Source organism: Cibotium barometz, chromosome 31, assembly GCF_041138505.1.
Source record: "Cibotium barometz isolate CiBa-2024 chromosome 31, ASM4113850v1, whole genome shotgun sequence".
Lineage (NCBI taxonomy): Eukaryota > Viridiplantae > Streptophyta > Polypodiopsida > Cyatheales > Cibotiaceae > Cibotium > Cibotium barometz.
In genome coordinates, this window is record NC_141076.1 from 9,326,666 (window position 1) to 9,352,245 (window position 25,580).

At 46.5% G+C, this 25,580-nt stretch overlaps 1 protein-coding gene across 4 annotated transcripts; it reads right to left on the reverse strand.

Annotated features, from left to right (window-relative positions):
• Positions 1 to 1,735: 1,735 nt before the first annotated feature.
• CLPS3 (CLP-similar protein 3) lies at positions 1,736 to 25,571 on the reverse strand. Of its 4 annotated transcripts, none has more exons than XR_015269937.1 (11): positions 25,297 to 25,571; positions 24,388 to 24,453; positions 4,881 to 5,024; positions 4,517 to 4,758; positions 4,279 to 4,417; positions 3,995 to 4,051; positions 3,673 to 3,807; positions 3,360 to 3,595; positions 3,194 to 3,238; positions 2,898 to 3,091; positions 1,736 to 2,337 (listed from the first exon to the last, which is right to left on the reverse strand). XR_015269937.1 is itself a non-coding variant. In XM_086824705.1 (10 exons), exons 1-10 carry the CDS (start codon positions 25,465 to 25,467, stop codon positions 3,007 to 3,009), a joined length of 1,320 nt encoding a protein of 439 aa, XP_086680831.1. In that variant the 5' UTR covers positions 25,468 to 25,571; the 3' UTR covers positions 2,630 to 3,006. The 4 variants fall into 4 exon arrangements, 2 of the variants coding, with proteins under 2 accessions (XP_086680831.1, XP_086680832.1); XR_015269938.1 differs by having other exon boundaries at positions 4,881 to 5,061; positions 25,297 to 25,533; XM_086824705.1 differs by lacking the exon at positions 1,736 to 2,337 and having other exon boundaries at positions 2,630 to 3,091.
• Positions 25,572 to 25,580: the final 9 nt, after the last annotated feature.

Sequence of the window (25,580 nt, forward strand, 5' to 3'; positions counted from 1 at the left end):
TTTTGGCTCGTCCTACGACTTAGATCTTGGAACAACTCCACCTTTGTTAGGGGGACTACTTAAACTCATGCACTGTCACTTAAACCCAAGACAACAATGAACACAAAGTAGATGTGTTTGCATTGCAGACTCTTTTTTTGGAATCTCTTTGAGTGAAATCCAAACATAAGCATCAAGGGAGCTGGGTCATCATCAGACTCATCTCTGAGGAGGCTTGAGGTGGTGGTCCTTCCATGCCCATTCTTGGTTTTTCGTCCATCCAATCCTTTAGGTCCTATCATAGGCTTGGGCTATGGACTTGATAGTTTCCAAAATTTTAGGATATGCACTTTTTGGGTAAATAAAGGTAATATCCTTGACTTAGGGGTCAATCAAGATTTTCTTTTTCCAAAGATAGTCTTATCCAAATTTGACTTTTTAAAATTAAACGTAGGGTCTTTGACTATTAGTACCATTCACCTAGCACTCAGTAACACTACCTTTAGGATTGCCCGAAGGCCTAGCATGTCTTGTGGTGCATCCTTGGCGTCAGTACCCACCGAACCTAGCACTGCCCACAGGTGTAAACAAGCACCACCGTTTGAACTTTGACCTTAATAATTCATGCTTTATGCATGGATTATTAAGGTCAAAATGCATGGTATCAATATGGATTTCCAGAATGAGCTAAGTCAGCAACTCTTACACTATGCTATTGAACCATCATGGAGATGTGATGAGAGCTCCTTAGAGGCATCCATAGAGATACAGTGTAGTTTTGGATGCAAATAATAATCACAACACATTGGAGGTGAGACTACAATTCTTTATAAATCTAGATTGAATGCACCCTTGGTAGAAAGCATGTACCACTAAACCATACAATAACCATACAACTCGTAAGAAAGCATATACCACTAACCATATAACCCATGAGACATACCATACAACTCATGAGAAATGACATGAGCCAAAACAACACGCAAACGGAGGGCTTTTTCTTTGACTTGTGACATGGAACACTTGAAACATGGCTAGAAACATAAGACACAGGAAAAGTTGACATGGCATATGACACATGGAATGTCATATGTGATTGCTCTCCTCTTTTTTTTTTATAGACGGATGATTAAGTTGACATGGCATATGACACATGGCATGTCATATGTGATTGCTCTTTCGCTCATTCTCATCGACATTCTCTTCAGATGTAGAGTTCCTAACATCATTTAATCTTTATGTATTTCATACGCCCGTCATTGTCTACCGATAAATTTAAGAAGATTCTCTCAATCTCCTCCCCGCTCAACCATCATCATAAAATAATAATTGAGGGCCGCAAGTGTCATTTGGCTTTGATGTGACTCTTTAGGGCACATCGTAAGAGTTGGACCAATGGCTAGGCTACAAGCTTTCATACTACGTTTTTGACAGTATGTCTTGCTTGGCTTTACAAGGAATGGGTTAGCTAAATTGTCACAATTAACTATTGGGTTGAGCCACGCTGTTGAATCCTACTGATCCACAACTGGACATGTATAAAAAGTGCAAGTTGAACCCTCGACCATACATCTCTCTTTATAACGAGAGTAACTACAAAATCACAGCAGTGTTTCAGACTGGCTTGAGTAATCCAACATCATCGTGAGACTAGTGAACAAGTTGAGGGAAGGGTTGCATTCACACATACAAGCAAAGCTATGTTAGTAAAGAAGAACAACCACATACATCCCAGACGATCGAGTACACTGTGAATGGTTATTAATACTACTCAAACATAAGAGAGCATTCTTTCAATGGGAAGTTGGAAGCGAACAATGTAACTGCCAGCTTAATCTGGTACTTTGGAAAGTAATGCAACGCAAACATGCAACTTCGGTGTAAGAACCTTACACGATCAAAAAGGATCAGCATTACACTTGCATACGAAAGGGAAGTACACACACTTTTGCCAGTGTTAATTCAACTGAAATAGTTTCACATTGGCAACTCTGTAGCTTTAGCTAGATTACAAGAAACACAAGGAGGTGGTGTCTTTATAAGCATTATGCCGACTACCTCCCATCTTTCAATTAAGGATAAGGTGTAAGAACAGTAGCATCTTCCACCCCTCTAATGCATCTTCTTATTATGCACCCTCCTTGAAGGTCAGCTGCCTTTTCAGATAAAGACAATAGGTCCAAGGACCTGAAGAAGAAACCACTGCACTTCACCCTGTAATGAACTCTCTTGATTTACAATTGTCAGGATGTAGGAGACCAACTGAAGCTTAGACCGTGTGCTTTGACATTTGGCTCTTCACTTTGTACAAGGCTTTAAATTTGAACTTTCTTTTATTGTGCGCATGGAGGGGGGCACCTGTCAGTTAAGGAATGTAAAGCAACTTCCCTTGCAAAATCAACAAGCCCTAAGAATGGAGAGTGCTGAAACATGCAGCTTATACCCGTCCCATCAAAGCAACCCTCTAGAAGCCACCTAAATGCAAAGCTTCTGATAGAGATTAGTAATATTCAACACTAAGAAAGAGAAGGTATGCTCTACAACGTAAACTTTCGATAGATTGAAATTCAAACGATAAAATGGTACCTTTACTCTTGCTAAAATAACAAGTTTAACTACTTCCCTCAACATACTACAAACCAGAGTAAAATTTTTGCTAAAATAACAAGTTTAACTACTTCCTTCAACATACTACAAGCAATCAAATCTTCCACTCCATGAGCCAGCTTTTTCATAGAAGAGACTCTCTTCTGTTTTCAAAAGCAATGGCCAAAGGCTACAATTACACCAGCTGCATGATGTTTCTACTGGTGTAGCTTAATCTAAACTCAATGCTCATCACAACTGCAGCCTGTGTAATACAGATCAAACAAATTCTGGTGTTGATTGAATTATTTCCAAACAATCTCAAAAATCACCTGTTTGGAAAGTGAATTTTGCACTGAGTAAGTTCATCAAAAATCAATTCCACTCGATCTCATGAAGTCACCTAATTTGAAAACGTGCAGCAGCTATACTCGGGGAGACTCACTCTACCCACAATAAAGAACCTGCTAGAAGAAGGTTATTTGGTAGAGGACCAGGGCAAGGGGCAACATATGACACCCTTTTTCTGCATAACCATATTACACCAAAATAAGCTAAGGAAACACATCATTCATTCAAACAACAACAGTCAAAGTAATGTGGGAGATGAAAATCAAACGGAACTTACCGTGCAACATCTACCTCTGTTACATAGATAAACCCAGCAACATTACTGCAGAACATACCAGAGTTAGTCACAGAACTCAACAAGAGACCATATCATCATGGCCATTTTTAGTAATTTGACATCATCATGCTAAAAGGCTACATGAGATAGTAATGCATATATGTACCTAGAAAGTAATTGATCTGGCTCTTTTGCATATGAGACTGCAAGGACTGAATGCACAAGATCGTGACTAATCGTAACAGGCACAACACGTGTAGGATCTGCTGTCGGCTCTGCGCCAATAGGAAGCGCTGATCTAGGGGCCTGTGGTCCTCCTCCAATTCGGAAGACTTGCACTTCATTGAAACTGGCAGAAGCAGCATGAGGAGACAGGTCATTGGACAAGCCATAGAAGTACTCCTGTCACAAAGCAAACGATTAAAACAAGAGGACAGAGAGGATTTTTCCATCACAGGCACATTAATTCTCAAACTCACCCTGGTTCTCACATTCCTCATCCGCTGTCTGAACTTGGAGCTCCGTGCAACCACACCCCCTGACTTGTGAAGCTTCACTATATCCACACCAGGCTTGGCTTTAAACTTGTCCCGCAGCATGCTGTAGAGTTTCTCCTACAAACAGGCATGTCATAATTATCAATAAGCCTTTTGCTTCCACAGCAGGTATGGAAGCAACACTCAACTGGTTTGGCGTGGTCCAGAAACATGGTCTTTCAAGCCAATTGTGATTGCCCTACATAAAATCTTCAGCACATACACACGACAAAACCCGTGTTGATATGGAGATTTAGTAGGTTACCTGGCCAAGGACTAGAATCACATCTGCATTGAAACTTTCAATCCCATGTAGCAGCAACTGCAACATTCAACATTAAACTATGTCACAAGGTTCTTGCCTTAATCAACAAAAAAGAGATTGCAACCTTGACTCCATTAGAAAACTCGTCAAGCTTCACATACATGGGAATTCTCTCTTTAAAAACATGGCTTGAAAAAGAAGCTTCACAATAGAAGCAGAGGCCTTGTCTCTAAGAAGCAAAATTTGAGCGAGAACTATAAATATGTAGAAGGTGACGGCCGCACCTCAAAACCTACACCTTCAACCCATCCCATAGTGTTGATCACCATCCCTGCTGCACGTGCCTCTGAATTTCCTGCAAATTGCACTTCCAAAGTACGTGCAAGTTCTTTCACTAGAGCTTTATATGAATCTGTATTTGCACTGCAGATCAGCCCGAAAAGGACAAGTATCTTGAGTTTTGTAAGATTGCCTCAAAGAACTTCAAGAAAAGTTGGTACACCACATGAAAACATTTAATACCTTGGATTGGTATGCCCATAAAAGTAAACAAGCGGAACTTCCAGTGGAATGCCTTCAACGGGATCAATGGGCATTTCAATGGGGGTAGCTGCCAGGGTGCCTGGAATAGTGACAGATCCTTGACCAATATCAAGATCTACAAAAGTAGGCTTCCAACCTTGCCTGGCAGCCCATCCCAAGAGCATCCTTGTAAGGCTACTCTTTCCAGAATCACTAGGTCCTACCACAATAACTCGTGGTCCCTATTTTACAACAGACGCCTTGGGGTAAACAAGCATGTTTTTAAAGTTGCAATTAATATCGAATGTGATGTACGCCAACAAATTTACTACTCCTTGACAAATTACAGAGCCAAAAAGCATACCTGTGATTGTACCAAAGCTTCAGGTCTTCTTGCCGGAGGTAGCATCGATGAGGCTGTTGAGACAATCGAAGCAGCTGCATCCCGGGCCCGAGCTCGTCTACGCTCTAATATTGCATGCACGTTCACATAGCTCACCATTGGTGTCTGCAATGCTCAATGCCATCAAGCCCACAAAGCAGGCCTGTGTTGTAAAAATGGAAGTCTTATCAAAAAAATGCTAAGTACAAAAACTAATGACCAAAAAAAAAGCACTCTACCCACAAGAATTATTCAAGATTTCAAAGATGTCACTTAAAATAAACAGCCAGGGCATGTGCCTTGTGCAATTCCATGAATATGTGTCCATTATATGAGCACAAGACAAACAAGACTGAAGGACTTTTGATGTCATGTGCACACACATGTACATGCTAATCTCAGGGGCTAATCCTGGAGGCAACATGATAAAGACTCACTAGAACCAGAAGTTTTGGAGCATGGAGTGCAAGTTTAGGCAAGGGATGGACTGGAGTGGACTCAGGGACCTGTCGGCTGCATGGAGAACAAGAAAAGACTGTGTCGGCTGCATCAGGCAGGTCGGAGTTGGCATTTATTGTGTTTGGGTCCAGTCGGCTGGCCGACCAGCAGTCGGCCAGATCTCTGGCTGTCCAAGGCCTATAAAAGGCAGGTTTTGCTCATTGTTTTACTCATTCAACTCCTTGTTGAGTTGGGTCTAGACATAGGACTAGGGATAGGGTTTGTCTACCTTTTCCAGAAGGCAGCCCATGGCTGCAAGGGATTATGTACCTTTTTGTACCATATGAAATACTGAATTTCCAGCCATCTCTCTCTCTCTCTCTCTACTCTCCCTTCTGTCTGCGTTTTTGCATCAGCATGTTCTAGATGGTGTTTAGGGCTGAAAGAAGCATCTCACAGCTTCCGCATGTAACATTGGTATCAGAGCATCAGGCTCAGCAAGGCTAAACCCTGGTTCAGTCCCATATGAAGGTGTACATGTCCAAGGTACAGGAAAGTGCACAAGTAAGAAAGGGAAGAGCTCCCGGGAGGTTGGTTGGTGGTGTTCCACAAAGCCCCAAGGCAAGGAACACAAGTCAGGAAGAGCTCCCAGGAGGTTGGTTGGTGGTGTTCCACAAAGCCCAAAGGGGATGGCAGTCCTATGAGCTAGGAAAGGCTTTCGGGCAACGGTTCCAAGGGAGGATGATCCTCCAAGGGGTGGAGTGAGAGTGCCAGACTCATTTCTCAGGAATGAAGACCAAGACGGTGTTCAGAGACAGGGCAAGAACGGAATGGGGACTGGACGAAACAGATGCATAGATCTTATTCAGAGTTAGAGTGGATTTGGGACCGGGCCGGGCATTCAGTGAAAAGGTTGCCAGAGTAGGAAGGATGACAGAGGGACTCCGGGAATAGAATGGGATGATGACAGTCATCCAAGAAGTAGATTGGAATCCCGTCATCAAGTTTAGCAGAGGGGGATGTCATGTGCACACACATGTACATGCTAATCTCAGGGGCTAATCCTGGAGGCAACATGATAAAGACTCATTAGAACCAGATGTTTTGGAGCATGGAGTGCAAGTTTAGACAAGGGATGGAATAGAATGGACTCAGGGACCTATCGGCTGCATGGAGGACAAGAAAAGACTGTGTCGCCTGCATCAGGCAGGTCGGAGTTAGCATTTATTGTGTTTGGGTCCAATCGGCTGGCCGACCAGCATTCGGCCAGATCTCTGGCTGTGCAAGGCCTATAAAAGGTAGGTTTTGCTCATTGTTTTACTCATTCAACTCCTTGTTGAGTTGGGTCTAGACATAGGACTAGGGATAGGGTTTGTCTGCCTTTTCCATAAGGCAATCCATGGCTGCTGTTGGGGTAAAGGCGTTATGCCCACCTTTATAGTGTGTACAAGCCCATAAGTTATAGTACATAGTACACTTAGTACTTTTAATGTACTAAGTGCACTATGTGTACTAGTGCAATATACATGTGTGATAGGGGAGTCACACACTCATGCCTCATGAGTTGACTTATCCCCACAACTCTCTCTCTCTCTCTCTCTCCCTTGTTCTTCTCTGTGTATGTCTCCCACATGAATCTCTTAACCTAATTCTTCCTTCGGGTAAAGGCGTTATGCCCACCTTTATAGTGTGTACAAGCCCATAAGTTATAGTACATAGTACACTTAGTACTTTTAATGTACTAAGTGCACTATGTGTACTGGTGCAATATACATGTGTGATAGGGGAGTCACACACTCATGCCTCATGAGTTGACTTATCCCCACAACTCTCTCTCTCTCTCTCTCTCTCTCCCTTGTTCTTCTCTGTGTATGTCTCCCACATGAATCTCTTAACCTAATTCTTCCTTCTCCCACACAACTGGTATCAGAGCTTAGTGATCCCTCCCTCTTCCCTCTTCTCCTTGATAGCAAGCATCGGCAGTGATGGCGCTTGTGAATAGGCGAAGGTGGCGGCAACTTTGAAGCACACCACAGGCAGGCGCAGCAGCTTAGCCCCCAAGCTATCGCCTACAGCAGACGCGTGGTCACAAGTGGCTACGTGAGCGACTCGTCACGTGTAGCGCTGGATCTGTGGAGCGAAGGCAGAGCTACGCGTAGCATACAACTAGGCGAAGGCTTTCGATCGTAGGCTGGCGCTAGGCGAAACTGAAGCGAAAGCGTAAAAGCCAGGCGTTGAGCGTGGAGCAGCGAACTGAAGTGAGCGAAGGCTGCTGGGCGTTAGTCGTCGGCTGGTCCACGAGGCGGATAGAACCGTAGCGCTAATAGTCGGAGGCGTCGAAGGCTACTAAGCGAAGTAGGTGGCGGGCGTTGAATCACACGCAGGCGGATAGGCGAAGGCAAACGCAGCAACCGTGACATCGTGAGCAGCGCCTGGCCATTAGCGAAGGGAGCAACCCGTCGACTGCTGCAGGCGTGTTAAACGCTAAGCGTCTATACTCAGCCTTAGCGTGGAGCGAACACAGGCTGCTTACCATAAGCAGGCAGCGTAAGCAGGCGAATACACAAGGCAGCCCGTCTGCTCTTCACGACTGCCCCAGCCCTCCGTCACCCGTAGTGCGAAGTGGTGGTAGGAGCAGCCATCAAATTCTGCAGCAAGAAGTGCCCCCCCCCCCCACCTGCACAGAACAGCAGGAGCATCAGCACCAAATTCATCAACCCGCCTGCAAATCAGAGAAAAATCAGAAAAGTACCAAGGTATTTTCCTCAATTTTTTTTTGGGATTTGCAATTGAGCAAGTACAATCAACAATTGAGCAGGTACAGGTGCCCAATTGCTCAATTTTTGAGCAAAATTGGCAAAATTGGGTGACATTGGTCACAATCAGGATCAATTTGCAGGAAATTGGATGTCGAAATTTGGGGCTTTAGATGTAATTGTGCAATTAAGCACTCATACATGCTGTATGATGTGAGAAATCGCACATTTGGGCAAAATTGCAGCAAATCGCAGTGCAAATCAAGGGGCTTTTGTGCCGATTGGGTTGATTTGCATGCAGGCGATCGCATTTGATGCTGTGGATAATGTGTTGATGCCTTACAAGCACTCAATGTGCCTGTAAATCAAGGGGCTTTCATTATTTGGATGTATATGTGGCCAGGGGGAAGCATCGTGAACACTCTGGATGCCTTCATGTGCGTCAATGTACCATGTATGATCAGAAATTGATCTTAAATCAAGGGGCTTTTCAAGTTCGTATGCTTGTTGAGCTTGGCAAGGCAGCAGGCAAGACATTTATGCCTTGAATCCTCAAAAATCAGCTTGCAGTCAAGGGGCTTTTGCCCAATTTCTATTCGGGACTGTTGTATGCAGTGTACGGGACTGTAAAAGTCTGATTTTCACTCATTTGGACAGCCAGGAGAGCATTTATTGCTATTGTACCTGCTGGTACAGATTTGGCACAGCTTTGTGCAAGTTTTGGCATGGTTGTACACTGTTTTGAGTGACCAAAAGGTTCAATTTCAGCTGCTGTACTTGCCGGTACAGGTTTGGTACATCATTGGTGAGCACTTGGTACTGCTGTACAGTACTTTGGAAGGGCAACAGAGCACATTTAAGGTGCTGTCCAAAATCTGCAGCAACCAGATTTTAGTGATTTCATCACATAAAGTGGGAGAAAAGTTGCATTCTTGCTTCCGCAGTGGGAGATAAACTTTGGGAGAATAACTGTGAGCACTTTGTGTGCTTTTGGTGCAGTGTTTGCACATTTGCAGGGAGTCAGGCATTGACAGGTTGCATTTTGCTATGGCAACCACAGGTGAGAGCTCTTCATTGCTTCACATCAAGAAGCTTGAAGGCTCGCATAATTATGATATTTGGCAAACCCAGTGCTACAATGTGTTGCTCCAGAAAAAGCAGCACAAGCCTATCAAAGAAAGGGGTGTAAAGCCCGCTTCTCTTACTGCTGAAGAGTGGGAAGATATGGATGAGCTGGCAAGATCTACTATCATGTTGTCTGTGTCAGACTCATTACTTTTCAGCATTCGTGAAGAGAAGACAGCTTGGGGAATGTGGCAGAGATTGCAGGACTTGTATGCCCAGCAAAGTGCCTCAAGCAAAGTGTATTGGTTGAAGAAACTCATAGGTCTTCAGATGAAGGAAGGGGCATCTATGACAGCCCATCTCAATGAGTTTAATGGTATTGTCAGCCAAGTTATAAATCAAAAGTTGGCAATGGACGATGAGTTCAAAGCCACTTTTCTGTTATGCACTTTGCCAGAGAGTTGGGACACATTCAGGACAGCCACTAGCAATTCGCATGCTATGCTGTCATATGCAGATGTTGAGGGTGCTCTTCTTCAAGAAGAGATGAACAGGAAAAACAACTCTGTTGGAAAGTCCAATGCAATGAATGCACGTGGGAGATCCCAGCAAAGGGGGAAAAGCCAAGAAAGGGGAAGGAGCAAGTCTCGCTCCAAAAAGGATTTGGAATGCCATTATTGTGGCAAGAAAGGACACATTAAAAAGCAATGCTACAAATGGAAAAATGATCAAAAAGAAAAGGGAAAAGGCAAAGACAAAGAGAAAGATGAAGCCAAAGATGTAAAGCCAAAGGGCAAAAGTGGAGTCAAGATTGAAGAAATCAATGTGTCACATGCAGGTGGCAGTGAGGATGAGGTCCTATTTACTTCTTCACTTGATGCCCATTCACTTCTTACAGGTGGTCATGGTATGCCCTCATGGATCATTGATTCAGGTGCCTCCTTTCATGTCACGGGTTGCAGAGACTTGTTTGTCAGGTATACTGCTGGCAATGAAGGAGTGGTTTATTTGGGTGATAACCATGCATGCAAGATTCTTGGCAGAGGTGATGTGAGGCTTGTATTTTCAGATGGCTCACAGATTATGCTCCATGATGTCAGGCATGTGCCTGAGATCAAGAAGAATCTGCTTTCTACTGGACAGCTTGATGATGCTGATTATGTTACCACATTTGGTAGTGGAAAGTGGAAAATTAGTAAGGGCTCACTGGTTGTTGCCAGAGGCTCTAAGGTGGACACTCTTTACTTTATGCATGCAAGTGTTTGTCACCATGCTAATGTAAATGCAACCGAGCTGCCGGAAATCTCTATGTGGCATAGCCGGTTGGGACACATGAGTGTCAAGGGAATGGAGCAATTGTCTCGTTTGGGTTACTTGCCTTCTCTAAAGTTTTCAAGTTTTCAGTTTTGTGAGCATTGTATATATGGTAGGCAACTACAGTGCCCCCACAAGAAAGCTCTTGGACAGAAAGATGCTCAGTTAGAGCTTGTGCATACAGATGTATGTGAGATGCCTCAGCTTTCTTTGGGAGGGGCAAAATATTTTGTGTCTTTTATAGATGATGCCACACGCAAGGTGTGGGTTTATCCTCTTCGCTTGAAGAGTGATACATTCTCAGTGTTTCAGAAGTTTGTTGCTCATGTTGAGAATCAAACTGGCAAAACACTGAAGGCTTTGCGTTCCGACAATGGTGGAGAGTATATGTCCAAACAGTTTCAGGACTTTTGTGATGCTAAAGGCATCAAGAGGGAGCTCTCTACTCCTTATGATCCTCCACAAAACGGGACAGCAGAGAGGATGAACAGGACCATTCAGGAGAAGGTCCGTTCTATGTTGTCACATGCTGCATTACCTCATGGTTTTTGGGCTGAAGCTGTTATGACAGCCGTTCACCTTATAAACAGGTCACCTAACACGAGGCTTGGTGGGAAAGTGCCAGAGGAAGTATGGACAGGGAAGCCTCCGTCATACAAGCACTTGAGAGTGTTTGGTTGCGTTGCGTACGTGCACATACGCAGGGAAATGCGCACCAAACTTGATCCTAAGTCTCACAAATGCATATTCCTAGGATATGGTGACAGAGGTGAAATGGGGTATAGACTTTGGGATCCCATAAATAGAAAGATTATACGCAGCAATGATGTCATTTTTGATGAAACATGCATGTATAAGGAGCCTGCAAGGCAACAGGAGCCTGGCAGAGTCATCTTTGATGATGATGGACATCATGGACAACAACCAAGGGCTGTAAATCAGCCATTACAGCAGCAAAACCAGCCCTTAAATGGTGCTGAAAATGGTCCAAATGGACAGCCAGAGATGGCAGAAGATATCCCTATGGATATACCACACTTAGAGGAGATACCGGGCATGATTTTTCAGCCTTATGGCATGGAACAGGAGCCACCAATGGGTGATATGCAGGCTGGACAGCAACCTGCAAATGATGGTCATTGGGTACGGAGGTCCACAAGACCCTCCAGAGCCCCTGACAGGTTTGTTCCAGGGGTTGACTACTTGATGCTTACTGACTGTGGGGAGCCCTCATGTTATAAGGAGGCTTTACAGAGGGCAGACAAGGCTCTATGGGAGCGTGCCATGAAGTCAGAGATGGATTCTCTGCACAAAAATGGAACATGGAAGTTGGTGCCTTTGCCTGCAGGCAAGAAGGTTTTGCCATGCAAATGGGTATACAGGCTCAAAGTTGCATCAGATGCAAAGCCAAGATACAAAGCCAGGGGCTTCAAGCAGGAATATGGTGTGGACTTTGATGAGATCTTCTCTCCAGTGGTCAAAATGACCACACTTAGAGCTGTGTTAGCTTTGGTTGCGCATGATGATCTGGACTTGATTCAGATGGATGTGAAGACTACTTTTCTTCACGGTGATCTCCATGAGGAGATATATATGCAGCAGCCAGAGGGTTATGCAGTGAGTGGAAAGGAGAAGCTTGTATGCAAGCTGAAAAAGAGTCTTTATGGGCTCAAACAGGCACCAAGAGAATGGTATCATAAATTTGATACATTCATGAAATCACAGAAATTCAGGAGAAGTGACATAGATCACTGCTTGTACACCAAGAAAGCTTTGGATGGCAGTCTATTGATTCTCATTTTGTATGTTGATGATATGTTGATTGCCGGGAAATCTCGTAAGGAGATGGATGCCTTGAAGCAGAGGCTGCATCAAACCTTTGATATGAAGGATTTGGGTGATGCAAATCACATCTTGGGTATGCGGATACTTCGGGACAGAAATCAGCATGTGTTGTATTTGTCTCAAAAGGAATACATTGGCAAACTCTTGCAGAGGTTCGATATGGACGGGGGGAAGAAGACTAGTACTCCTTTGCCTCCATATGTGAAACTCAGTGCTATGGACAGCCCACAGACGGATAGAGACAGGGCTGATATGGCCAAGATTCCGTATGCTTCAGCTTGTGGCAGTCTCATGTATGCCATGGTTGCTACTAGGCCGGACATTGCATTTGCAGTGGGAGTGGTTTCTAGATACATGGCCAACCCTGGCAAGAAGCATTGGGAAGCAGTGAAAGGTGTCATGAGATACCTGAAGGGCACACAGGATATGTGCATTTGCTTTGGCAAATAGGATGCATTAGTGCATGGTTACACGGATTCGGATTATGCCGGTCATCCAGATAACCGGAAGTCTACTACCGGTTATGTATTTACATTCACAGGAGGTGCTGTGTCATGGATATCCAGGATGCAGAAGCGCACAGCCTTATCTACTACAGAGGCCGAGTATATTGCAACCACAGAGGCTTGCAAGGAGGCATTATGGCTATCTTGGTTAGTGGTTGATTTGGGTTATACAGGGGATATTCCACTGTTGCATTGTGACAGTCAGAGTGCCATCCAGTTGGCAAAGAACCCTGTCTTTCATGCAAAGACGAAGCATGTGGATGTGAAGTATCACTTCATCAGAGAGGTGATAGAGAACAAGCAAATTCAGCTTGTTAAGATTCATACGGATGACAACCCGGCTGATCTGTTGACAAAGAGTTTGCCTCCGGAGCGGTTTGCTCATTGCAGACACTTGATGGGCATTGGATGAGGCCAGTTTCAGCCTTGATATGGCCTTGTATATTATCATGTACATGCTGATTTTTCTTTTCCTTTACTTAAGGGCACTTTGCCTTTAAGTGGGAGGTTGTTGGGGTAAAGGTGTTATGCCCACCTTTATAGTGTGTACAAGCCCATAAGTTATAGTACATAGTACACTTAGTACTTTTAATGTACTAAGTGCACTATGTGTACTAGTGCAATATACATGTGTGATAGGGGAGTCACACACTCATGCCTCATGAGTTGTCTTATCCCCACAACTCTCTCTCTCTCTCTCTCTCTCTCTCTCTACCTTGTTCTTCTCTGTGTATGTCTCCCACATGAATCTCTTAACCTAATTCTTCCTTCTCCCACACAGCTGCAAGGGATTATATACCTAGATGAATCCAGGAACATGCCCAAATTCACCTTTTAGGAACGTGCATGTTATATACTCATGGTAGTCAACCCACAAGACTATATAACTATCAACTCCATTATGCATAGTATGGACTAGATACTATGACATCCCCACTAACGTCATCAGTGCCCAATAATGGCTGCAAGGGATTATGTACCTTTTTGTACCATATGAAATACTGAATTTCCAGCCACCTCTCTCTATACTCTCCCTTTTGTTTGCGTTTTTGCATCAGCATGTTCTAGATGGCGTTTAGGGCTGAAAGAAGCATCTCAAAGCTTCCGCATGTAACATTTGACATCGCGAGGGTAGCTCCGTGGCAGTATGGGATGTCATGGGGTAGGGACTGGTCGGTGCATCTTGCTAGTTAGCTCAGCCGGTGTGGGGATAGCCAGGTCTTGTGGGTTTTGCCCGCGGCTATCATGGTTGGGTGGTGAGTCAGGCCTACATCCCCTTCACGGTTTATGGCTTTGTTTTGTAGGTTGTGAGTCTTGCAACGGGTTTGCCTCACGAGGTGACCCTAGGGTATGTCATGTTCTCCCGTATGCAACACGCACACAAGACTAGCTTCGAGGCTTGGGGTAGCTTGGAGCTAGGCAGGCAAATTGGCAAACTAGGTTAGGGATGGACTAACGGGCGGGCACTCATGTGTGGATGCCCGATGACTGGCCAAGAGCGTATAAAAGGGTGGCCACGGTCAGTCAGTTGGTCAGAGTCTCGCGAGGTTGTGCGAGAGCTCTACGGTCAGGAGCCTAGATCTAGTGCAGACGTGCACCTACTTCATGCAGTCGAGGCCTGCAGCACTTTCGAGGCCCGCAAGGGTAGCTCCGTGGCAGTATGGGATGTCATGGGGTGGAGATTGGTCGGTGCATCTTGCTAGTTAGCTCAACTCATGGCTCGATGGGGACAGCCGGGTCTTGTGGGTTTTGCCCGCGGCTGTCATGGTTGGGTGGTGAGTTAGGCCTGCACCCCCTTCACGGTTTATGGCTTTGTTTTGCAAGTTTTGGGTCTTGTAGCAAGTTTGCCTCACAAGGCGACCCTAGGGTATGCCATGTTCTACCATGTGCAGCACGCACACAAGACTAGCTTCGAGGCTTGGGGTAGCTTGGAGCTAGGCAAGCAAATTGGCGGGCTGGGCTAGGGATGGACTGACGCGCGGGCACTCATGTGTGCATAGTGGTTGAGTACTTTAGATACGGTGCGGTATGGTACATGTACGGTACGAGTACGTCAAGTACGCATCAAGATAAGTACTTTAATAAGTAAGTTCACGTTTTTTACTATGTATGTATGTAAAATAAGAAATATCTAGCATCCATACAAAAATAGCATGAAAGACAATGGTAATACTGAAATGAAAACTAAACTATTAACTATTGAGCAATGACCACTGACTAAAATATAAGTGTTGTACATTGAACCTCATATTTAGTACGAAGACCTTATCCGTACGAGGTACGGTCCGTATGGAGTCGTACGAAAAGTACTGAAGGTACACGTCGGATGAGTACGGGTACAGAATGCAACTATGCATATGTGGACGCCCAGTGACCGGCCAAGAGCCTATAAAAGGGTGGCCAGGGTCAATCAATTAGTCAGAGTCTCGCGAGGCTATGCGAGAGCTCTGCGGTCAAGAGCCTGGATCTAGTGCAGACGTGCACCTGCTTCATGTAGCCAAGGCCGGCAGTAGTTTCAAGGCCCACGAAGTAGCTCCTGTCAAAATATGCAGCGGAAATGACAACCAAACTTGGGTAGACAAGAGCAAGTAGACTGCAGAAAATAATCAGCACAAGAAACACAGAGAGATAGGTGTGTAAACTCTTCTCTATACACAAGATCCCGAAAAACTGAATGAGAAAGTGGTGGGGGCTGAGGGGCAATATATACATCTCCATGTGAGCAGTCGGCCAGCTCCAGAAGGTGCCCACGACTGAGAAAAATAACCCACGACTGAGAAAATACCAGTCGGCCAGCAGCCTGATGCCCACGACTGGTCAGAACAAGTCGGCCAGCAGCCCAGATGCACACGACTGAGGAAAGTCCAGTCGGCCAGCATAGGGGTGCTCCTGGCATCACCTGGCAGCCCTCCAGCCACTAGGAAAAAATGGGAAAAATAGGGAAAAAATACAGGGAGTGTGGAAAAATGATATACGGGCGGGCACACCCACAACAGAGGCCCTGGTGTATACAAATAGACAGGAGATGACTTCTAACACCCCCTCTCAGCTCCTGGCTGTGTAACCAACCCCAGGGAGTTGGAGTGCCGCCTGAGCGTAGCGTGAGGTAGAGACTTCGTGAAGAGGTCCGCCGCATTGTCCTCCGTCGAACAATAAAGAAGCAAGATGTCACCCGCCAAGATCTTCTCACGTACAAAGTGATACTGTATCTCTATATGCTTGGTCCGGGCATGGAAAACCGGGTTCCGAGCAATAGCTATACAACTCTGGTTATCACACTGGATGACTGTGGGCTCCCTCTGTGGAAACCCCATCTCGCCTAGCAGCCTCCGCAGCCATACAACCTCACAAGCAGCACCACAAGCAGCCCGATACTCTGCCTCTGTCGAAGAAAGGGCAATAGTTGGCTGCTTCTTGCTGCTCCAAGAAACTACTCCTAAGCCGAGGGTAAAAGCGCATCCTGAAGTAGATCTCCTCGTGTCTGGATCTCCTCCCCAATCTGAGTCACTCCAACCTTGGAGCTTGACTCCATTCCCTCCTGTGTAAAAGAGTCCCAGATCCTTCGTACTCTGCAGATACTGCAAGATCCGCAATCCTGCGTCCCAATGAGTCTTCAATGGCGTCTGCATAAAAGAGCTCAACAGCCCCACGGAGAAGCTCAAGTCCAATCTGGTGTTCAACAACCAGATCAATGAACCAACCAACTTCCGGCACTGCGAGGCATCAACTGGCTCACAAGGATCTGTAACGGTTAACTTTGTGTTCGGGTCCATCGGCGAAGTAATAGGCTTGCAGTTCTCCATCCCAAAGGCCTCAAGCAACTCATGAACATACCGCTGCTGAGAGACGAAAAACCCCCTCTGGGTCTGCCAGATCTCCAATCCCAAAAAGAGTGGAGTAAGCCTAAGTCGGTCATCTCAAACTCCTTTGACAAGGTAGCCTTCGTCACTCCAATGTGCTCCACATGACCGCCGGTGAGAATGAGATCATCCACATAAAGGATGATAAGTGTGACCATGCCGCGTTCCCGAAAGAGATACAGGTTCGGATCTGCAACCGATCTCTGAAATCCAGTCCGAATAAAGAATGAATCAATCTTCTGATTCCAAGCCCTCGGAGCCTGCTTAAGACCATACAAGGCCTTACGTAACCTGTAAACCATCCCTTCCGATCCTGGAACAATAAAGCCTGGAGGCTGCTCAACGTACACCTCCTCCTGCAGGTCACCATTAAGGAACGCCGATTTTACATCCATCTGGTACACGGGCCACCTCTGAGAAGAAGCAAGGGCAAGAACAATTCGAATCGTGGTCATCCGCGCTGTCGGTGCAAAGGTATCCTCGTAGTCGATGCCTGGCCGCTGGGCATAACACTTAGCCACGAGCCTGGCTTTGTGTTTGTCCACCGACCCATCAGCCGCGTACTTGGTCTTAAAGACCCATTTGACACCAATGACTGACCACTTCGACGGCCTCGGTACCAACTCCCAAGTGTTGTTCTTCTCGATGGCGTCAAGTTCCACCTGCATGGCTTCCCTCCAAGTATCCTGTGAAAGGGCTTCCTTTACGGAAGTGGGCTCTTTATCCCGCATGATACGAGACATCAGAGCATAGTTCACCTGAAGAAGCTCCGCCTTGTTGCTTTTATCTCGGACTCGATGTGATCTTCGAGGGCCGTCCTCTGTGGTCCACTCGGAGGGTAGCTCCGTGACACCTGACTCCCGAAGGGTGTCTAACAACCACCTAGGTACTCGAACAGATCGTGGAGCCTCCTGTGATCGCGGGGGCTCAGCTCCAGCTGCGGGCTCAACCTCCTGTGATGACTGAGGTGGATCAACTGGAGTAGTATACTGGGAATCATCATCAGACTCCTCTGGATCTCCAAGAAGTGGCGGCTCCTCGACAGTGGATGCTGGAACATGCTCGTCAAAGACCACATCCCGGCTGACAACAATCTCGTTCCTCTCTGGATCATACAACCTGTATCCCTTGGAAAGAGAGTTATACCCCACAAATACTAGCTTGCGGGACTTGGAGTCAAGCTTCCCCCTTTGCTTCTTCGGAATATGTACATACGCGTCACTCCCAAAGACACGGAAGTGCGAGACATCGGGTTTCCTGCCAAAATATGCCTCAAATGGAGTCATATGGGGTACAGAAGTCGTCGGAGAGCGGTTAATGGTATGGACAGCTGTTGCCACAGCCTCACCCCAAAGTGGACGAGGAAGATCACGATGCTCCAGCATGGTCCTCGCCATCTCCACCACAGTCATGTTCTTACGTTCAACAACTCCATTCTCCGAAGGCGATCCGGTATTGGCCAATTCCCTCTTGATGCCATGATCTGCACAAAACCGAAAAAATACAATCGAGGAGAATTCACCTCCTTTGTCAGCCCTGAGAGTCTTGACCTGAAATCCAGACTCTTTCTCCACCATCACGTGCCAATCCTTGAACCGAGCAAAAGCCTGGTCCTTCTGGGAAAGAAAGTAGACCCACGTGAATCTGGTACAATCATCAACAAGCAGCATGAAGTAGAGAGATCCTCCCAAGGATGGTATCTGCTCTGGTCCACACAAGTCAGTGTGAATCAACTCCAATGGTTTCGAAGCTCGCCTGGAAGCCTGCTTCGGAAAGGATTCCCTGTGCTACTTACCACATATGCAAGAACTGCAGCGTCCTTGCCTATTACCAACATCTGGCAAGCCAACCACCATCTGGTCCCGGAAGGCGCGCCGCAAAGCATCCACATTTAAGTGGCCAAAACGAAAGTGCCACAAATCTCCGACCTGAGAGCCTGTCATCACTGAGGAGAGTGCAGAGAGCTTGTAGATGCCATTCTCCACACCGCCTTCCCAAACAACTTTGCCTGTCTCACGGTCCCTTAGAGCAACTGAATGCTCCTCAAATTCCACCCGAAAGCCAGTCTTGCATACCTCATGCACTGACAAAAGATGAAAGCCCAGAGCAGGGACATAAAGAACACGGGAAGCATGCTTGCCCCCCTTGCCGTCGGGAATAATCTCCACCCGGCCCTCACTATGTATCGGAATAGTGGAGTTATCGCCAATAAAAATACGACCTGACTGCCGTTTCAGATCCAGGAAGAAGTCACAGGATGGAGTCATGTGCCTGGAAGCACCACTATCGAGAATCCATTCCCGGGTATCCTTTGCGGTGAAGCCAACTGCCTCCTCGCTCGAAGATGATGAAGCATCGGAGTCCACCATCTCCAAGTGCACAAATGCCGGAGTCTTCGCAGCTGAGGCTGAGGAATCAGCGCTCTTCCCTGTCCGCTTAGGGCACTTCCTTCAGTAGTGGCCTTTCTCGCCACAATCATTACACGATCTTTCGGCCTTCAGCTTCTCTCGTTCTGGATCAGGCTTCTTCTCAGAAGACTTCTCCGGTGAAGCCTTCCCTTTGGCCTTGTTGGTATTACGGCCTTTCGACCGTTGGCCAGTTAAGGCCTCCGAACCTCCGCCGTGAGGAGGGTTCGTGAAACGTTCCTCTTGGTCCAAGACCATTGGCACAAGCTCCTCCCAAGTAATGGTGCTGAGCCTGCCACTCGTGATCAACGAGGAATAGAAAGCGAAATACTGACCAGGAAAGTGAGAAAGTAACGTGATGGCCATATCTTCGGATGATATCTCTTTCCCAGCTTGAAGGACTTCTTGCTGAAGGGCCTGCAGCTTGTTAATGTGTTCCCGCATCATCGAAGACTTTGCAGGGTTCATAACCCGCATCTGCACAAAGAAGCCAAGTGCTCCCATATGCCTCTCGCCAGCGTCATGTGCTTCACATGGTTGATCACCTGTGGTGTGCAATTGAGGAATATAAACGACCGGACCTTGGCGTTGACACGGTCCCACATGTGTGCCTGTGCCTCTCGGTCCTTCCTCGTCGATAATAACTCCCCTTCCTCAGCTTCCGGCCGTGGCACCCCTATGATAATAAAATCAGCAAGATCATATGACTCCAGAACTGACTCCATCATGACCTTCCAGATGCCATAATTGGACCCGTCCAACTGCCGATCCACTGGGAACGTGGGGAGAGTCGGAATCTTCACGTGCTTCTCAGCCATCTCTAGTAAATCTGCCATCTCGAAGAGTAACCTGAAAGGGTGGGTGGGTGGGAAAAAATCTGAAAATCAGAAAATATGCAAGTGGCTGTCCAGCCCCTTTGCCCGCCTTCCTCTTGCACCTTCTCTTCCCGTTCAGCCCGAAACAGTCCACCGATCAGCAACCTGTTGCTCCCCCTCTTGCTCAGAAAAACATCCAAGATCTCCTAGAGCCTAGGGCTCTGATACCATGTCAGAATATGCAACGGAAATGACAACCAAACTTGGGTAGACAGGAGCAAGTAGACTGCAGAAAATAATCAGCACAAGAAACACAGAGAGATAGGTGTGTAAACTCTTCTCTATACACAAGATCCCGAAAAACTGAATGAGAAAGTGGTGGGGGCTGAGGGGCAATATATACATCTCCATGTGAGCAGTCGACCAGCTCCAGAAGGTGCCCACGACTGAGAAAAATAACCCACGACTGAGAAAATACCAGTCGGCCAGCAGCCTGATGCCCACGACTGGTCAGAACAAGTCGGCCAGCAGCCCAGATGCACACGACTAAGGAAAGTCCAGTCGGCCAGCATAGGGGTGCTCCTGGCATCACCTGGCAGCCCTCCAGCCACTAGGAAAAAATGGGAAAAATAGGAAAAAAAATACGGGGAGTGTGGAAAAATGATATACGGGCGGGCACACCCACAACAGAGGCCCTGGTGTATACAAATAGACAGGAGATGACTTCTAACAGCTCTATGGCGGTATGGGACGTCATGGGGTAGACTGGTCAATGCATCTTGCTAGTTAGCTCAGCTCGTGGCTCAATGGGGATAGCCAGGCCTTGTGGGTTTTGCCCACGGCTGTCATGGTTGGGTGGTGAGTCAGGCCTGCCCCTTCACGGTTTATGGCTTTGTTTTGCAGGTTTTGTGTCTTGTAACAGGTTTGACTCAATAGATGACCCTGGGGGTTTGACAGGTAGGTCAATCAATCGCAACTACAAAGACCTACGCAGTGTACTCGTACGAAGTCACACAATTTTCTAACCCACATGGAGTTGAAGTGTGTACAATTGTCCCCATCAACTTTTCCAGCCAAGTGTGAGACCCTGTGCATGTGTGGACAGGCAGCAGACAAACCAAACAGCTGGGTAGCCATGGTGGACAGGCTGGAAAAGTCTGGGTAGGTTGGACAGGTCGGGCAGCTGGTTGGGCAACCTCTCCAGCCAACCAAGGGCAGATGGGGCCTTGATTCAGTGGGACAAATTGCACTTAGCATTTTGTGAGCCCCAATTCAGTGAGACAAGTCGCTGATTGCCATCACAGTAGGTCAAGTAGGTCAATCAATCGGCAGATTGCGAAGTCCTACACAGTGTACTTGTGCGAAGTCTCACACAACTTTGTACACGAGTTAAGGAGTGTACAACTGTCCACCAAGGCAGCTTTTGAGCCAAGTGCTGAGCCCTGAACATGTGTAGGACAGTCAGGCAGTACACAATCCAGACAGTTGGGCAACCAGGGGCCAGGTCTGGAAAGGTTGGGCAGCTGGTCAAGCAAGCTCTCCAGCTAACCAAGGGCAGATGGCCCAATTAAAGACCCCTTGTAATATGCGGAAGCTTCGGAGAAGGATCGGTACTTCAAAACTCAGAAATCAGCACTCTTTTCGCGACGGAAATTAACGCACAAACTGAAAGGAGATGTGCAGAAAAAATAGAGAGAGAAGGGGGAGATGGAGAGGACACAGTATTGGGTCCCAATTACCCTCTGTAGGGCCCCCAACACGGATGGTGTATTTGCTTTATTAGAATGATGTAAATCTGAAAACAAATACAGAAAACTTGACCTTTTCTTGGCTGGAAAATCCTGCCCTTGACCTTCAGAAGTCCACCTCTTTGCTTGGCAATCTCCTTGGCTTGACTGGCCCTTGATTGGCTTGAGCACTTGGTGAAAACTGAGATGAATGATGGGATTATGGCCTCCACTATTTATACTCCTCCTGAGGAGCAGTCGGCCAGCTGAAAAAAGAAGCTATGTCCCACGACTGGTGAAATTCAGCAATAAATGCTGAATTAAATCCCAAAAAATACTACCTTTTTTTCCTAACAGGCTGAAAGTGATGCGCCTGCTTCTGATTGGCTGGACACCACTTTTGTCCACAATCCCAAGGCTGGGCAGCCTGTATGGGCTGCCCCATACATGCCCTACAACCATCTAAAGGCTGTAATCTCCTGGAGATTGCCTTATCTGTGCCCTAGGGCTGTCCTACAGCCCCTCCATGGCTGGTGGGTTCAGCCTGGGCCTTCCTGGCCCTCATGGGGGTGGTTCTACACCATTCCCATGCCCACTTGTCCTAAACATAATCTACTCAGTGATCTGGGGTAGTCCTATGGGCTGGCCCCTTGTCCTAAACATAATCTACTCAGTGATCTGGCATCCGGTACCATACCAGATACACAGAACCACTGACATCGTTCTAGAGGGAGACTCACAGCGCGGACTGGCACTGTTTCATGTGCAGGACAGTGCACACCTGACCTTGGACTCATGTGCAGGACAATGCACACCTGACCTCGAACGACTGAGATGGATCCCTGGCTGACTCGTCCCAGACTGGGCTCACATGGGACCAGTTCACCATCCCAGGTCCTGCACCTTCTTGTACAGAAATGTCTACGTGGCATCCAAGTGCGGGATGCACGTGACACCCCTCCCCTCCCACTTCAAGCATCTAGCATCAAGCAACCATTGCATCACAGGAGCAGCCAGTTATCAATGCAAATCAGCCCAACCCACAGAAAAAAGCTTGAGTTTGCTTCTTGCAGCAGTCTCCACATCATTGGCAGCCTTGCGATTTGCTCGGTGCATTGCTGTTCAGCCTGCATTCCGTCTTTCAGATCTTCATCACTCAGAAGGCAGCCTGCTTGTGTACAAATCCTACTCAAGTAAGCAGTCCAGCCTCCTGTTCAGCCCAGAATTCATTCCCACAGTCAGTTCAGCAAAGAAGAAGGCAATCTGCATATCATGGGGTCAACTTCTACATTTAGGACACGTCAGGTCCTATTTATTGTACTCAATTTAACTTGAGCAGTAGAGCAAAGTTGCAAACACAGCAAAAGTTCAAAGGTGGGAGCCCTCAGTGGGTAACTGGAACCCAAAACTGTGTCAGAGCGTACTCTCTCTCTTCCACTTCTCTTTCAATTGAACTAAAGTAGAGGTAATGCACAGAAAGACTTTGCTGCATGCCTTACCACTCAAGCTTTCACAGTGCATGTACCACTGGCATACAGAGCAGCATAATTAAGCATGTATTCACCTCTCAGGTTTTGAGTTCACACAAGATATCTCACCCTGACACCAGGCAATGAATGCCATGTCGCCCACAAACCAGACACCTGTCCTACTCTCCCCCGCTCACAAACTGGTTGCCTTATGAGTGGCAAACAGCAATATCCGCGAAAAAGCAGCAAAATACAGTTGCACGAAGAGAGCCATGAGAAGTTCTCAGCATTGGAGAAAACACTAGAGTAACTTTGCTGTTAACAAGAAAGAGGGGATAAAGTTGTTTTGGCTAACAAAAAAGAGGAGAGCACTTTCAACATAGTGCAATCATTAAGCTTCATACTTGACATCCATAGCATAACGTAAATACTAGGACATCTGTACTAGAAAGGTAGACTATTGTTATATAGGATCGGTATAAGAAGGGGCCCCTTTCTTCAAAAATGTGGTTAAGTTAATGACAACTGGATCCAATAGGAAGTAAGCATGTACGAACCAGTCCTATATTTATATTCCCCCTACCCCCCAGGCCAAAAAACCACATCAACAAGAGAAAAACCAAGGACTGTCCTGGTATTGCTGAGCACCCGACCATTGACAGAGGGGCGTTGGGCATAGAGGAGACCAGTGCGTGCATACAGCGCATACAGTGCATCGCACACAGTGGAACTGTAGCCGAGGCCCGAAGCGCACTGCGACACGTGTGACATAGCATGGTACCCATACAACACAAATGAAAGCAGGCCGTGCACTGGTAGGATTCGAACCCACACCCCCACATAGGGAGTACCACTAGGTTATGAGGCCCTTGATGATAGTTCAAGAGGATATGTTACCCTTCAAATCTGTCTAGCAATCTTCGTCCCATATGTCTAAAAAGTCCATTGTCTCCTCAAAACTACCACAAATGACATGATGGTCTTGTACCTAGACTTTATTGCCATTTTACCCTCAAAATTTGGGAGACTAATCCCTCCCTTCCAAGGCCCTTTTGAACCTCAAACTTCCCCTCATTTTTTCTTTAACAGAATGAATTGAAGAGCACAAGAAAGCCAGCAAGACTTTGTTTGCAGTGGGATTTGAAAGTCTACTTTAACAACACAAAGTTCCAAAACAATGTAAAGATAATGAATGAAATAACGCCACAAAAACATGATTTGGCAAAAACCGGCAAGTCGCAACAAGTTCATGACTCATGATTGAGATGCCTAGGCATTGACATAATTACCTCGTCTGCAACATAAGCTTCTGCCGATCCCTCTATCTCCACTGTGGCTCCATCCCAAGTAAAGATCTACAACATAACAGAAAACATATAAATAAAGTTTGTTTCCGGTTCAAGCATGTTGTGTGCCAAGAAAGCTCTTATACGAATATTTCAAGAAAACTTCAGCTTCCAGCTCAAAAAAGTGTTCTTTGATCCCATCAAAGGCAGACCAAACCCTACACAAAGTCAAAAAATTTCATGAGGAAAAAGGCTTAGGAAGGCTTCACAGCAAGCAGACTGGAACAGATCTCTGACAGATTCTGACAGAAGCAAAGGGCTGAGCCCTTGTCCAGCAGAAGGGCAGGAGTTGAGGCTGCCCAATCACATGGCAGGCCGGGGCACCGGGCACCCTTCTGTGAACAGGAACCTTTTATGAGCAGGTAGTTCTTGCTGATGTACGTCAACAAAAAAAATGTCTGAATTGTTCATGTTCGCTACAGTACTTCTGTTTCCTTCTGTACTTCTGCAAGTAATCACTGTATGTTCCATGACTAGGGATTCTCAGGGTTTTCTTATGTACTTCCACAACGCTAGGGCTTTCTTCCTACTACTTATTCCTGTACTTAAGATTTTCATGAGCAGTCCCTGTTTGCTCCATAAATTAGGGTTACTTTATGTGTTTCTGAAGTTTCCTCCATAACTTAGGGTTCTGTATACAGTTTCTTCAACGGCTTAGGGTTTCCTTGTGTGCTTCTGTACCGAGTTCCTGTTTGTTTCATAAATTACGAATAATTTCTGCACTTAAAATAGGGTTTCAATCCGGTATTTCTGCACTTCTAGGTTTCAAAGGATGTATGTCTGCACAGTTCCACGAGTTAGGGTTTTCCCGTTAAATGCCGACGGAAAATGGAGGGGAGGGGAGGGGCTTACTGCGAATTTGAGGCCGGCCGTGAAGGTGAGCTTGAACTGAGGGGGCAGCTCGGTGCCGAAGATCTCAGCAGTGCCATCGATGACCTGCAGGCGAATGGTGGACTCCCAACCGACCTCAACCCTAAGCTCGCTCTCCCTCTGGAGCCTGTGGCGAGTAACGGAGGAGGACATGTCTGAACCGACGCGCTGCAAAACTGACGAGGCTTGTGCCTTCTCTTGATTCTTTCAATTTTTTGTAAGCACCTCTTCAAAGGCGTAACCCTGAAGAATGTGCAGCGTAACCC